This window comes from Bufo gargarizans, chromosome 8, assembly GCF_014858855.1.
Source record: "Bufo gargarizans isolate SCDJY-AF-19 chromosome 8, ASM1485885v1, whole genome shotgun sequence".
In the NCBI taxonomy this organism is placed as follows: domain Eukaryota; kingdom Metazoa; phylum Chordata; class Amphibia; order Anura; family Bufonidae; genus Bufo; species Bufo gargarizans.
In genome coordinates this window covers 67,024,746-67,040,684 of record NC_058087.1, presented here as the reverse complement: position 1 = coordinate 67,040,684, position 15,939 = coordinate 67,024,746, and the positions used below count along the sequence as shown (strand labels likewise).

The window sequence follows — 15,939 nt, the reverse complement described above, 5'->3', positions numbered from 1 at the left end:
CAGCGAGTCGTTTATACATGTTGCTTTGCCTTGTTTCCTGTACACCGTCCGTGACATCTGCACTCCGAAGAAGTTAATGATAATAGAATTGCACACTTGCGGTTATTTAGGAAAGTTATTTTCTAAGGTTATTTAGAGCGCGACTCGGGGAGGATTACTACCAACATTGCTGCTGCCTATACATAGCCATTGGGAAAAGTAAACTTTGTGATATACCTAAGGACTGTGCCAATTACTGCTATCTGTACTGCAACTCTCATCATCCACTCAGTAAAGAGAGACTTTATATATTCAAATTATACTGAGTCTAGTTATTGCCTCCATCATCCGCTAGACCCTACACCTGTACTCCTGCGCTGCACCCTGCCAGCCACCTAACATTAAGGGCGCTCCACCTAACACCAGGCAGGAGATTCAAAAAGTCCAGAGTGTGCCCCAGGGGAAGAAGGGGTGTGCCCTCAATTCACTGCACAACCCAGGGACAGCCAGGGTGAGGACTGTCATCATGAACGGTGAGTAGTACTACCACCATCATAGCCCCTACCACACTCATCTTCCTCACAGCACTCCCCTCTGGGTCGCTGTAGTCATTTACACTGGTCTAATACACAGGTCAATGCAAAGTGAATGTTGGAGGAATGATCGCTACCACAGTCATCCCTCCCATATTAAGTTATATTGATTACCGCAGTATATCCTTGATTACACAGCCAGATGTGCTGCCAATAATCAGGCATCTTGCACCCTGATGAATGATTCCAATTAGCCGACAAATAAGCGTTTATTCGTTCATCGGCTGATCGGCAGCAGGTTTACACAGGCCAATTATTGTTCATATCAATGCTTGTTTCTGATAATTGGCCAGAATATTGCTTGGTCTAATAGGGCCTTCAGACTAGACTAATCTAAGTTTATAAGGGTAAGAGGCGGCTCACTATAACTCCAAGGGGCGGAATATGGTGCTCAATCCAAACAAAGCGTACCCAACGCTTGTAATGGAGAAGAAGTATGTGGGAGTAAAGGGATGGCACTCAAAACATAGGTGATGTATGGAGGATAGGTAGATACAAAGATTATTTATTAAATAATGGCTGGATGTGCCTAAAAAACAATGGCTGGGTATGCCTGAATGAAAATGGTAACATAAAATGTGTCGTCAAATAGATGTAGACAATTACATAAGGCAGATCGCTAGTAAATACATATGCATATATATATGTCTGTAGGTATCAGCACTTGTATACAGTATAAAATTAAAAATAAAAAATTTAAAAGTAACCAACTGGTAAAAATGGTAATTTGATTGTCAATTCATATAAAAAAACCTGTTGGAGAAAAAAATCTATGGGAATTGAATTCCAATGTTCAAGGAGAGGTATTTGACACCTGTTGAAGAAAAGCCTGTGGGGGAAAGTTCAATCCTATGATGCAATACCCATTAGAGGGGATGAATGTATAAATCCTGTAGATACTGGACAATGTCCTGAAATGTCAATTGCATTCAAATCCTGTTGGAGGAAAAAGACATCTGGTGGACTAATAAGGTAAGTGTCTCCTTGTAAGCAGAGTTTCTTTACAGGTCCGATGTCATGAGCTGTATGTGAAAAAAACTACTGCTGTGTAAGCAGGTACGTTACCCTCCTGTTGGTCGCTGATGCGATAGTAAGCGGCTCCTTCCTGCAGAGCGGCGGGCACGTGTCAGTTACCCGCCTGCTGAGTGTTCCGGCCGTGCGGTCTTCACTTCCGGTGACGTCACATCGGTTTGAAGTGGAGTTTCCCGCTCAAGTTGATGTCGGCTTGCCACGTGGGAGTGGGTGGCGGGAAAATGCTGCAGTTTGAACAGGAGGGGAAGAAAAATAGCTCCGGAGCTTTTGTTAAGTTATAGGATCCTTTTTCTTGGTGCTAGCTAGTTTGAATAGGCTGACTCAATATCCCATACGCGTTTCGGAGCGTGCTGCTCCTTCTTCAGTGGAAATGAGTCGCCTATTCCATTTTGAGAATTTATAGGGGTCTAATTGCATCCAATTAGTAGTTGTGGGTGTGGTCAAGGATTTTTTTCTTCTTTTTTGGTATTGGGTAAAGTGTGTCCTGGATCCTTGAGGTAGAATAGGGATAGGTATCGTATCCTCATGGATATATATGCAATATTTGTCACATAATTGTAATGGATGGCGGTAGAGTAGGAGTGCGATGTAATTTGCACTGCTAGAATTAAAATCTCAGGTAAAATAAAAATAAAAATATAAAATATAAAATAAAAATGGATAAAAAATAAATAAATATGAAAATGGTAGTCAATATACGTATGGATTAATACGTATGGAAAAAGTACTAGGAGGCATACACATGGTTTAAACATGAGGTAGTGTTTAATTGGATGCATGTATATTGGCGGTGTGTGGACTGATATGGAGTGAAAAGGCGTGTTCAATAGTGTGTATACATATTGTTGCAACAAATGTAATTCAATGTTTGTCAGCCATGTGTCAGATGGTAGTATATCTGATTGTATCCCATTAAGGTGTGGAGGGATAATTGATCGTGGATAGGGGGGAGGAGTCCACCCAGGAGGAGGAGTCGGAGTGCTGGTAGACAGCCTGACTACGACTCCGGTTTCCAAGGTGGGCGCCCCGCCCGAGTCAAGAAGATGGGTGTGGAATAATGTGTATCTTTCATAGGAAACCAAAAATCTCCATCTCAGCATTGAGACCTCTTGGGATCATTGTGTCAAATTCGAATATTTTCCTGGATTCTGACCTGGACATGGCCGCTATGTGGTTGCCGCCTCTCCATTGACGTGGGATTCTCTCTATGGCTGTGTAGATAAGTGAAGACGGATCGCAGTTATGGTATTCTTTATAATGTTTAGAGACTGAGTGTAATTCGTAACCTTTTTTAATATTTGATATGTGTTCGGATATCCTTGTTTTAAGTAATCTCTTGGTACGTCCTATGTATTGTTTGAGGCATGGGCATTGTAGAATGTATATTACATTATTAGAATGACAGGAAAGATGTTCACGGATCTCAAGTTTATATGGGCTATTGGTTGATTCGACTGTTGTTGTCTTTTTCGGAAAATTTGTAATTTTGCAATTGATGCATTTGCCGCACCTAAAGAAGCCATGTAATGATAGCCAGTTATGGTTTGATTCACTCTTGTTTCTTTTGGTTGTTGGTGCCAGGCGCAGACCGAGGTTGGGGGCTCTGGTATATGTAATCTGTGGTTTATCTGGTATTGATTGGCCTATGATTTTATCACTTAGGATGTGATGCCAGTGTTTATGTATACTTGTTTCAAGCTTTTTGTAATGTGCGTTATATGGTAAAATTATTCGGGGGGCCTCTTTATTTTTGGTCGTGGTTGTAGTAGTCACATTGGTATTCACAAAAAATTTTGTTCTGTCCATTAGTCGTACTTTTTCTAGTGATCTATCTATTGTTGATGTCGGGTAATCTTTTGCTGCAAACTGTTTTTTCAGATTTTCTGCTTCGATTTCGAACTGGTTATCCTGTGTACAATTTCTTTTTAGGCGTCTAAACTGGCTAGTTGGGATATTTAATAACCAGCTGGGCAGATGGCAACTAGAGTGCAGAATATAATTGTTTTTCATCACTGGTTTTTGATAGGTGCAGCATTCTAGTTTATTGTCTGTTATTTTGATTAGTAAGTCAAGGAATTCTACTTGTGTTTGGCTTATGTTGGTTGTGAGTGTTATATTTCTGTCGTTTGTATTGATGTTCTCTAGGAATATATCTAATTTTTCCCTCGTATCGCTCCAAATGAAGATGATGTCGTCTATATATCTGCGCCATAGTACCAGGCTCGTCCCCAGTAGTGGGGTGATGAAATCGTGTTCCCACTGGGCCATAAAGATGTTGGCGTAACTGGGGGCGAACCTGGTACCCATGGCGGTCCCGCACTGTTGTAGATAGAAAGTTGAGTCAAACATGAAGTAGTTGTGAGTTAAGATAAATGTGACTCCATCTATTAAGAAATCGATTTGATCAGTGTGTAAGGTTTGGTAATGATTAAGTTGTTCTCTCAGGGCAGTAGTACCATGTTTGTGGTTGATGATAGTGTAAAGTGAATTGACATCCATAGTACATAGTAGCCAGTGTTTATCATATTTTATATGTTCAATAGTCTTTACAATGTCTGTGGTATCTTTTATGTATGATGGTATTAGTTTGACTGTAGGCTGTAGTAATCGGTCTATATATTGGGAAAGATTAGAGGTGAGGGATCCGATTCCTGAAATAATTGGTCTGCCTGGTGGGTGGATTGGATCTTTGTGGATTTTTGGTAAGCAGTAAAATACAGGGATTCTATTTTGTGAACTGGTGATGAAGGTGTATTCTTGTTCGTTCAAGATGCCTTTGTCTCTACCAATTTGTGACAGGGTCATTAGTTCTCTGAGAAAGTTCTCAGTGGGGTCTTTTTTGAGGGTGATGTATGTTTGTGAGTCTGATAGTTGTCGTCTGCATTCTGACATATATTCTTCGGTATTTTGCAGGACAATTGCTCCACCTTTATCGGCTGGTCTAATAGTTAGATTTAAAGTTGATTGTATCTGTTTGATTGCATGCATCTCTCTTCTGCTTATGTTGTAGTGTGTTTTATTCAAGTTCATTCTTCTAATATCAGATTCAATGCATTTACGGAATGTAGCTATATTGTCTCCCATTTCTTGTTTTGGGTATTTTGTTGATTTCATTTTCAGATCTGTATGGTTATAGATGGAGGGTCTGTGGTTATCTATGGGTATTGGGTTCTTGATAAAATATTTTTTCAAGCAGAGTTTCCTCACAAATTTTTCTATTCCTATATAGGCGCTAAATTTGTCCATTTTAATTGTAGGTGAGAATTTCAGTCCCTTATTGAGTAATTTCTTTTGTGTCTCATTTAGGCTTGTATTACTTAGGTTGACGATAATATCTGTAGAGTTGTCTAGGTCCGATAACGTCTGTTCTGTCTTCTTCTTGTGTCTACTCCTTCTTGTCCTATGGGGTCTCGTGACCTGGGTGGGTTTTCTCTTAGTGGATCTGTGGTTGTCTGATAGTTCGTGTGATGGTGTTGGTGGTAGGGGGTGTTCATTGGTGTCTCTTCTCGGTGTTCCCTGGAATATTGGGGAGTGTTCCTCGGTGTCCTTTCTCGGTGCGATCTGGGTGGGTTGTCCCTGTGTCTCAGGTTGTATTTGTGTATCGGGGTTCGTGCTCTCTTGTGTCTTTGTGGAGAACGAGGGTGGTGTCGTGTCCTTGTTCTGTGGTGGGGCGGGGTTTGATCTAAAAAATGAGGTGAAGTAAGTGATTCAAAATAATTATTAGTTGGGATATTGTAGCGGTCTTGGATATTCTTCCTAATTGGTTTTTCTCCACGATCAATTATCCCTCCACACCTTAATGGGATACAATCAGATATACTACCATCTGACACATGGCTGACAAACATTGAATTACATTTGTTGCAACAATATGTATACACACTATTGAACACGCCTTTTCACTCCATATCAGTCCACACACCGCCAATATACATGCATCCAATTAAACACTACCTCATGTTTAAACCATGTGTATGCCTCCTAGTACTTTTTCCATACGTATTAATCCATACGTATATTGACTACCATTTTCATATTTATTTATTTTTTATCCATTTTTATTTTATATTTTATATTTTTATTTTTATTTTTATTTTACCTGAGATTTTAATTCTAGCAGTGCAAATTACATCGCACTCCTACTCTACCGCCATCCATTACAATTATGTGACAAATATTGCATATATATCCATGAGGATACGATACCTATCCCTATTCTACCTCAAGGATCCAGGACACACTTTACCCAATACCAAAAAAGAAGAAAAAAATCCTTGACCACACCCACAACTACTAATTGGATGCAATTAGACCCCTATAAATTCTCAAAATGGAATAGGCGACTCATTTCCACTGAAGAAGGAGCAGCACGCTCCGAAACGCGTATGGGATATTGAGTCAGCCTATTCAAACTAGCTAGCACCAAGAAAAAGGATCCTATAACTTAACAAAAGCTCCGGAGCTATTTTTCTTCCCCTCCTGTTCAAACTGCAGCATTTTCCCGCCACCCACTCCCACGTGGCAAGCCGACATCAACTTGAGCGGGAAACTCCACTTCAAACCGATGTGACGTCACCGGAAGTGAAGACCGCACGGCCGGAACACTCAGCAGGCGGGTAACTGACACGTGCCCGCCGCTCTGCAGGAAGGAGCCGCTTACTATCGCATCAGCGACCAACAGGAGGGTAACGTACCTGCTTACACAGCAGTAGTTTTTTTCACATACAGCTCATGACATCGGACCTGTAAAGAAACTCTGCTTACAAGGAGACACTTACCTTATTAGTCCACCAGATGTCTTTTTCCTCCAACAGGATTTGAATGCAATTGACATTTCAGGACATTGTCCAGTATCTACAGGATTTATACATTCATCCCCTCTAATGGGTATTGCATCATAGGATTGAACTTTCCCCCACAGGCTTTTCTTCAACAGGTGTCAAATACCTCTCCTTGAACATTGGAATTCAATTCCCATAGATTTTTTTCTCCAACAGGTTTTTTTATATGAATTGACAATCAAATTACCATTTTTACCAGTTGGTTACTTTTAAATTTTTTATTTTAATTTTATACTGTATACAAGTGCTGATACCTACAGACATATATATATGCATATGTATTTACTAGCGATCTGCCTTATGTAATTGTCTACATCTATTTGACGACACATTTTATGTTACCATTTTCATTCAGGCATACCCAGCCATTGTTTTTTAGGCACATCCAGCCATTATTTAATAAATAATCTTTGTATCTACCTATCCTCCATACATCACCTATGTTTTGAGTGCCATCCCTTTACTCCCACATAATCTAAGTTTATACCACCTATGAGTTGGCTTACTGTTTACCAAAATTTTGTGACAATTTTGTTGCATATCTACTAATGTGTCTGCACCTAAAATCTATCTACAACGTGGCAAAAATTGGCACAATTTTGGCAAAATTTAGAGTTTCTACACTTTTTTTCCAGCGTATCAGTAAAGGGCATTACACGTGTTCAATGTTAGGTAGGTACAGGTCCTAACAATACCCCTTTAGGCCAAAACTCATTTAAGACCAGCCACGCCCCTTTTTCGCTAAGCCATGTCATACGAGGCACTTAATAAATGTAGCACACAACATGCATGTCAGAATCCTGGCTCAATTTGAACCACAATTCCTGTGCATTTGCATCAGACCACCGGGGAATGCATGAAGGATCGGAGTGGTAGTTATGGCTCTGAGGGTTGTGGTAGTACTCACAGATCACAGTAGCGATCTCCACTCTGGTGCTCCCAAGTGCCGTGCACCCTTTTTTCCCTTGGAACACACCCTGGAGTTGGGCCTCCTGCTTGGTGGTAGTTGGGGTACCCCTGATGGTAGATGATTTGGCAGGGTACAAGGCTGGAGGGTAGATGATAAGGACTGGCTGATGTGTGGTGTAGTCAATAACCAAGCTACAGGTGGTAATAAATAAAGTTTCTCTTTTCTGTAGTAGTAGTACACACGGCAGCAAAAAGGCACAGTTCCAAGGTATTGTACAGTGCAATTCTCTCCCAATAGCAGTGTATGGACAACATCTATGCTGATAGTTTTAGTGCTCCTGCTCTCTGTCTCTCTGAATAGGCATACATTGCGTTTCTTTCTTAACTCCTGCAGTTCTCAGACAGAGTGGTGCAGAATGACTTACTAGGATGGAAGAATTATCCTCCCGGTAGCCTTACCAACCCATTCTTTTTCCCAATAACCACACGGAAACCTTCTTGCTTTGGTAAAATGACCATTACGGCCAACTTTATTATACACACAAATTAATAATAATAACAGGCACTTTAACACATCCTTCAACCTTATGAACCACTGTACCGTAACAAGGATCCTGGAGGGCAACCCAAAACAAGCGGTATCTTCCTTAAACATCTCTCCTTATACTTCAAGGTTACCCTTGGCCGCACTCACCGACCCAAGGGCACCAACATCCTTGAAGTATCAATGCATCTTCTCCTGTAGGCCTTTTAGCCCAAACAGGAGCCCCATCCTCGGCAATCACCAACCACATGAGATACAGGCTCCAACATGTCCTGCATCTCTTAAACCATTGTATTGCTCCCCCAGGATCCCATATCAATAAGCCTCCACACCACCTTCCTCAATCAGACCCCACCCTACACAAAAAAGAGGGCGGGAGGGCGGGAAAACACTCCGGCTTGCTCTGGCAACTGCTTCACCAAACTCCTCCCACCAACCTATATACTGCCCGCGAAAACGCTACTCCTCCCCGCTCACCTGAACCAACCCCCAACACACTTCATATCTGTAACCCCTTCCTAGCCTGCGGTCTTCCCCCCAAGTCAAGACGCACTCCACTATGTCTGCGCCTCGCTCCGTCGCTATTAATTCAGATACAGGTCGCCAATGCACCTCAAAGTGTGGTAGAATGCTTTTACAATAGTCCCTCTCACAGCAGCAAAGTCTTTCTGACATAGATTTAGAATCTAGAGGAAAAAAAAGCAGTCTGGTTTGAGACCTGCACTTACACAAGCACACAAACAACGCGAGTTTGTGAGCGTTCACGTGTTTGATTTCAAGTTTGTGATTTTAGATTATGTGACTTGAGCATCAGGGACTTTATGAGGGGACTATAGTAAGTTAGATTCTTATCACTGCACCATATTGTATTTTTCCTCTTTTCTTGCGTAATCCCCATTTAGTATGTGTTCCATTATTGACAGCGCAGTAGTCCAGTGCACATCTTGTCTAATGTATGCAGTCCTGGAACAGCCATTTGAGGGTGCATATCTTTGTTCAAAATGTGAGCAAATTGCCCGTTTGGAATCGCACATCGAGTATCTAACCGGGCGAGTTTCATCACTGTGAAGCATTGACAATTTGGAAAAGAGTTTGCTGCTCACTGAGCAAGCACTCTATGGGGTAGATGTGGGGGAGGGTGGTAGTGAGGAGGCTCAGGAAAGTGAGGCAGCTAGCTGGATAACAGTTAGAAAGCGGGTGGAGGGAAGAGTGCCAGGGAGGCTAGCCCTGATCTGACACACCCCAACAAGTTTGCAAAGTTGGCAGATGAGGGGGATGTCAGTTCAGGGACAGCACTGCCACTTCCTCTGCCAGTCAGGGGAATGTCAGCTCCAGTAGGCAGGGGACCAGGAGAGCAGAGCAGGCCAGACATGTGCTGGTAGTGGGACACTCAATTATTAGGTGTACATATAGGGCGATCTGTCACAGACACCGGGATCGTCGAACGGTGTGTTGTCCTCCTGGCGCTCGAGTTCGACACATCGCGGATCGGGTTGACAGATTACTGGGGGGGGGGGGGGGGGGGAGATCCAGCAGTCATGGTCCATATGGAACCAATGACAAAATGATTTTAGGGATTTAGGTCAAAGCTTAAGGCAAGGACCTCAAAGAAAGAAAGCCACACAAGAAAGGCAGCGGGAGATTAGGGAGGTTAACAAGTGGCTCAAGAACTGGTGTACGAAGGGGGACTTGGATTCCTGGAGAACTGGGCCGACTTCTCTGTCGGCTACAGGCTCTATCGTAGAGATGGGCTGCACCTCAATGGGAAAGGGGCAGCTGTGTTGGGGGAGAAGATGGATAGAAGGTTAGAGGAGTGTTTAAACTAGTGACTGGGGGGGAGGGTAATTACGTTATAGGATGGGAAGATAGTGCAGATAGAGACTGGGGGCAAGGTAGTGGGACTGGGGGAGGAATGGAAGGAGGGACTAGAACAGTTCAGAAGGAAAGGTATAGGGTAAAAAATATACATAAACCTCTTAATTGTATGTATACTAATGCCAGAAGCCTGACTAATAAAACTGGTGAACTGGAATTAGTGATGTGTGAGGAGGACTATGACATAGTGGGAATAACTGAGACATGGCTGGATGATAGCTATGACTGGGCAGTTAATGTACAGGGTTACAGTCTGTTTAGAAAGGATCGTCAAAACCGGAGAGGGGGAGGGGTCTGCCTTTATGTAAAGTCCGGTCTAAAGCAAACAGTCCGAGAAGATATAAGTGAGGGACATGAACATGTGGAGTCACTGTGGGTAGAAATACATGGAGACAATAACAATAATAAATTACTAATAGGAGTTTATTATAAACCACCTAATATACCAGAGTCCACAGAATATCTACTACTAAACGAGATAGACGAGGCGGCAGATCCTAATGAGGTAGTATTATGGGGGAATTTAACTACCCAGATATAGACTAGGAAACGGAAACTTGTACATCTCATAAAGGAAAAAGGTTCTTGGCAATAACCAAAGACAATTATTTTTCCCAACTGGTTCAGGACCCGACTAGAGGGACGGCCATACTGGACTTAGTATTAACCAATAGGCCTGACAGAACAACAGATGTGCAGGTTGGGCGACACCTGGGAAATAGTGACCATGAAAGTAATAACCTTCCAATTATCATTCAAAAAAGTGTTTTTTCAGGGAGGAACAAAAATACCAAACTTCAAAAAAGCTAAATTTAGCCAACTAAGAGAGGCCATAGGCCTAACTAACTGGGACAAAGTCCTCAAAAGTAAAAATACAGCCACAAAATGGGATATTTTTAAAAGCATTCTAAAATCTAATTGTTAGAGGTAGGTACATATGGCAGGATGGCAGGAGCTAGCATAGACATACCTTCAATCTTGCTCTTCTCAGACTAGATTCACTAACCAGGAAGCAGACCAGGTCCATCTCCTGGCAACCTAAACAGTCTGCCTATGCAGTGCATACACATAATGAATCACAACATTTAACTCAATAACATTGTATTAAATCTTATAGCAGTAATTAACCCTTTGCAGTTGTCCTTCTGGAGTACTGCACATTTTCATGATTAAATCACCCATTTTGCTAACTTTTTATTTCCACCTCTCCACCTGTAGTTTCTCAACCCAAGTGAGAATAATATATTTTATGGAACCATTTGATAATTAGTCTACCATATTCTGTGCTATACGTACCTTTACTTACAGTCTGGGTTCATGCACAAAGCCCTATTATGTATCATGACGTAATATGGCCTCTGTGCACACCATATAGGCTCACCGCTGTATGGTATATACCTTTCTCAGATGGACGTACATATACTGTAGATGTTAGTGGCCAGTTTTACATTAAGGTAATCAGCCTCTCAGTATGTGTGTGGGATGTGAGAGGAAGCACACACATACATTGGAGCGCATAAAAACTCCATGGAGATGTTGTGTCTTGTCAGATTTGATCTCAGGACCCCAGTTCTACAAGAAAAGAGTGCCAACAGTGAGCAAACGAGAAATCTCTAACCTCAGGATGGTGATACAGTTGAATACTATGGCAAGGGTGACAGTATTTTTTGCTGCACTGTGGTATTTGGTTCTGCAGGGGCGGTATTTTGTTCTGCACTACGGTATTGCTGCCCCTGCCTACTTCTGTTGTCCCTGCCCACTTATGTTGTCCCTATCTACTTGTGCTGCCCCACTCAATTTGGACCCATCTACAACATGGGGCCACTTTTAGATTTTTTCGAGAGCCATTTTACGTTCCCAGTCCCTCCCTGCTTGGTGCCCAGTTTTCCAGGAAACATATATAATGAAGAAAACAACTTGAGGAAAACGCTCTTTAATGAAATATTGTAGCCATTCGCACAGCTTGCCTGGCCGTATCATGTTCTAAGGAATATTATATGATCATATAAATACTTATATCATTAGATTTATGCAAAGGGTATTCAAATGTAAATATATCTTTTTTAAGATAAATCATTTCATTTTGGTTGCAGGTTTCTGGCTGGAGGAAGTATGACGGATAACAGGCAGGATGAGCCCAAATCATCCCACTGGGCACCGGGACAGCTCAGTGAGGCCGCTCCTCTCCCTCACACAACAGATATGAAAGAACAAGGGGGGGCAGGAGATGGAATGGTCCACAGCTCCAATGGCATTCCCTTCAGAGAGACGGGCAGAGCGTATGGGGAGAGGGATCTTCAAGAATCACATGCTACAAGCAAAGAGAATGGCATCAATGGAGAGATGCCATCTAGAGACTCGGAGACGGCAGGTAAGGCTGTGTATTCAGACGGCACAATTCTCTTTTAATGTTAGATTCCCTTTAAACATACATCAGCAGCGACCTCCCTATCCATCTGTTTGTATAGACACATAGTTGTGATTCAATGGATAAATGTGGGCAGAGCACTCAAAGAAATCCGGGACCATGTGATTACACAGGAAATAGAATTTTATTTAATTGTGCTATTGGGTCAGCACACAATAAAATCAATAAATGAATAACAGCCTAAGGTGTAGATAAAATACTTGGCTCTATAGATAATAGATAGCAGCACCATACGAATATAAACAATACATAATGTAGCAGCCAAACAACAGAATTGAGTGTTGATAACTGGAGACAGCGCAAATGATCATAAAATGCCAGATACAATATTCGATAAAATATTCGACCCAATGTCCATAGAAGGGGTATGGATCCCCCTAAAAAAATCGATGGTACTAAAAATCGATCCTATCGAAAGTCCTGCAGACAAACATTCAATTGGCTCCAATAGATTTTCGAGACCAAGAACAATGTTCATATGGCGATTTTACCCACACCTGGAAACAGCGGCGTCCCTCTAAAACAGGGGTAGGGTAGCGGCGTCCCTCTAAAACAGGGTAGGTAGCGGCGTCCCGCTACTTAACAACTTGCAAGTAATTTTTACCTTTAAGTCGACTTGACTTTTTGCCAGACCTCGAGATGTTCTCACTCCCCAATCGTGCCTCCGTTGTTTGTAGCACTGTATTATCGGGAGATTCTTGCTGGTGAAGACCACGCTGATGGACTTTTCGTCGACACCTAGGCCAATGCTTGCCGGCCTTCTGTTTGTTAGTCCACAAAAGTACTGTGTTGGAAACTTTCGTCAATTTAAAGCAACACACCTGATATAGTTGTGATTCACCTGATTAAAACGCAGGTTTTCTTTTGTTGATCTGAGGATCCGTTCCCAAGTTATGATACTTTTTCTTAATATGCAAATTAGGCCATTGGTGAAATGAGGGAGTCACTGTTGCTCTTGGTGCACCCAAACTCCACTCCTTTTTGTGTCCAGCCCCTCGTTTTGATTGACAGGGACAGGCAGTGGCAAATCATAGAGGAAGTGTCTGGCCAGAGAAGTAGTGAAGCTTGGGTGCAACAAGAGCAATGGTGACTCCCCCATTGCACAAAAAGGCCTAATTTACATGTCAAGAAAAAGTATAAAATAAATAAAATTTCATAAAAGAGGAAATGGACTTTGCATGGTCTATGCAAATGGTTTGATAGGGCGGTTGCTGTCTCCGTATATAGTGCATTATTCAGTGATATCTGCTGCATAGGAAAAATCATGTTGCATAAGTTTCTTACTCCAATCCTATTAAAATATAAGATGGCATTAGATGCACCAAATTTATTAAGAGACACGTGCCTATTATTTTGGAGATCTGTGTACCAGGAGATATAATCTACACCAGTGTGTTAAATTTGTTGTGCCATGTAGATCCCAACCACGTTTTACCCACATTTTGATTTTTTTTGTGCAAATAATGGGAGTAGCGCCAAAATCACAGACTACTCTGCATACCCTAAATGTAAAATTAGAACACTATGTGAACATAGCCCTAAACATGTATTTGTGAGAATTTGGGGAATACAGTATATATTAAATCTGCCCTAAGGAAAACATGGGTAAGGTGCAAAAAGCAACCAGATGCATTTAGCTGTCATTTCCCTGGCCCTTTGGAAAATATTGGCTGCTATGGGTAAAACTTCCACTTTTACCTTGCACTGGTTTTGTTATTTCTCCCCCAATGTGATTATAGAACAATTCTAGTCTGTTAGATTTAAGTAATCTCCCTAAGGCCTCATGCACACGACCGAACCGTTATTTGCGGTCCGCAAACCGCGGATCCGCAAAAAACAGAAGCCCATTGTAGACATGCCTATTCTTGTCTGCAAAACGGACAAGAATAGGACATGCTATATTTTTTGGGCGGGGCCACAGAACGGTGCAACGGTTGCAGACAGCACATGGAGTGCTGTCCGCATCTTTTGCGGCCCCATTGAACTGAATGCGTCCACACCCGAGCCGTAAAAACTGCGGCTCGGACGCGGACCTGAAAAACAGTCGTGTGTATGAGGCCTAAACTAGGTTTTTAAAACTGAAAAGGAAAATGCATTGCACTATATGTATAATACTATATCACGGATCTGGTTGTATTATATCGAAAATGAACATGCCAAATCCGGCATCAAATACCATTGTAAGGCAGTAGGCGCCAGATCCGGCACCATTGACTTGCATGTTTTTTTATGCTGATCCGGCATGTCCACTTTCCCATGACGCACACAATGCTTGCAAAACGGAATGCATTCTGGTGACTCTGTTCTGGTTTGTCCAGTTTTGTCCCCATTGACAATAAATGGGGGATAAAACTGAAGCGTTTTCCTCCGGTTTTGAACTCAACTCAACTTGACTGAACTCAAATCCGGAAAGGAAATCACAGATGTAAAAGAAGTCTAAGGTTTATTGTAAGAAAAATCTATCCAGTGCTCTTTTGAATGGAACCTCAATGTGAAGACACCAAATGGCAGCACAAAGAATCCCTACAAACCAACAGGGGTCCATGCAGGAGCCTCCATAATAGACGGCTCTGACTGAGCATCACCAATGACAAGAACGCCAATATCAAGCATCGACCATCCATCTTATCTATTGAATTGCTTGCAATAAATAGCAATTATCAATTACTGCAAACTTGTTGTCTTTCTTGGAACATTTAGACCACGGTCACAAGTGACTGATTAGCTGCTGATTTGCCGTCATGGATTTTCGTGCTGCAAATCCGCAGTGTTGTACAGTACCAGCAAACTGAATGAGAATTTCAGAGAAAAAAACTGCAGAAAAGGCTTGGCATTGTATATTTTAAATCAGCAGCATGTCATTCTATACCACGGATTTCTCCTGCAGATATTACCCTTTGCAACGGAGAGGGTGAAATCTGATGGCTTTACCCCAGTAAAAACCGCATCAGATTTTTTTTTTGCTTAGTTTTCAGTCACTTGTGAACCCAGCCTTAGGGCTCATGCACACAGCCTTATTTACAGCTGTGTTCAAAATAATAGCAGTCAGACATCACTAACCTGATCAATCACTGTTTTTGGTAGAAATTATATTTACTAGCAGGTGTAGTAGAGTAATCGAAATCCAACAGACCGAACAGTGATGCCATGCTGATTCTCTGTAATTCAATCACTTATTGAAAGGGGCATGTTCAAAATAATAGCAGCGTGGAGTTCAATGAGTGATGTCATTCATTCTTTGAAAAACAGGTGTCAGTTATTGCCCTAATTTAAGGAAGGAAGGCAGCAAATGTTGTACATGCAGGTTACAGTGCATTTCTCTCTGAAATTCTGAGGAATACTGGTTGTTCCAGACATTGTTCAGAAGAACAGATTGGAGAGGGTAAAACATATAAAGAAGTGCAGAAATTGATAGGCTGCTCAGCTAAAATTATTGCAAATGCTTAAAAATGGCCACCAAAACCTGAAAGACGTGAAAGAAAGCAAAAAAAACTACCATTCGAATGGATAGAAAAATAGCCAAAATGGCAAGGACTCAGCCAACAATCAGCTCCAGGAAGATCAAAGAAGGTCTAAAGTTCCCTGTGAGTACTGTTACAATTAGAAGACACCTATGTGAAGCCAAGCTATCTGCAAGAAGCCCCCGCAAAGTCCCACTGTGGAAAAAAAGACATGTGCTGAAGAGGTTACAATTTGCCAAAGAGCTCATTGACCGGCCTAAAGAGACATTTTGTGGAC

General features: G+C 41.9%; 1 protein-coding gene across 8 annotated transcripts in view; it reads left to right on the top strand.

Moving 5' to 3' along the window:
• The window catches only part of LOC122945322 (microtubule-associated protein 2-like), a 222,426-nt gene that overhangs the window by 175,429 nt on the left and 31,058 nt on the right, over positions 1-15,939 (top strand). For all 8 annotated transcript variants that reach the window (XR_006391113.1, XR_006391112.1, XM_044304378.1 and 5 more), the window contains one exon: positions 11,867-12,144. Coding sequence is in view for 6 of the 8 variants with exons in the window: in XM_044304378.1 (XP_044160313.1) it covers positions 11,886-12,144 (259 nt within the window). In the remaining 2 variants the exon portion in view is untranslated. The remainder of the gene's footprint in view (positions 1-11,866; positions 12,145-15,939) is intronic.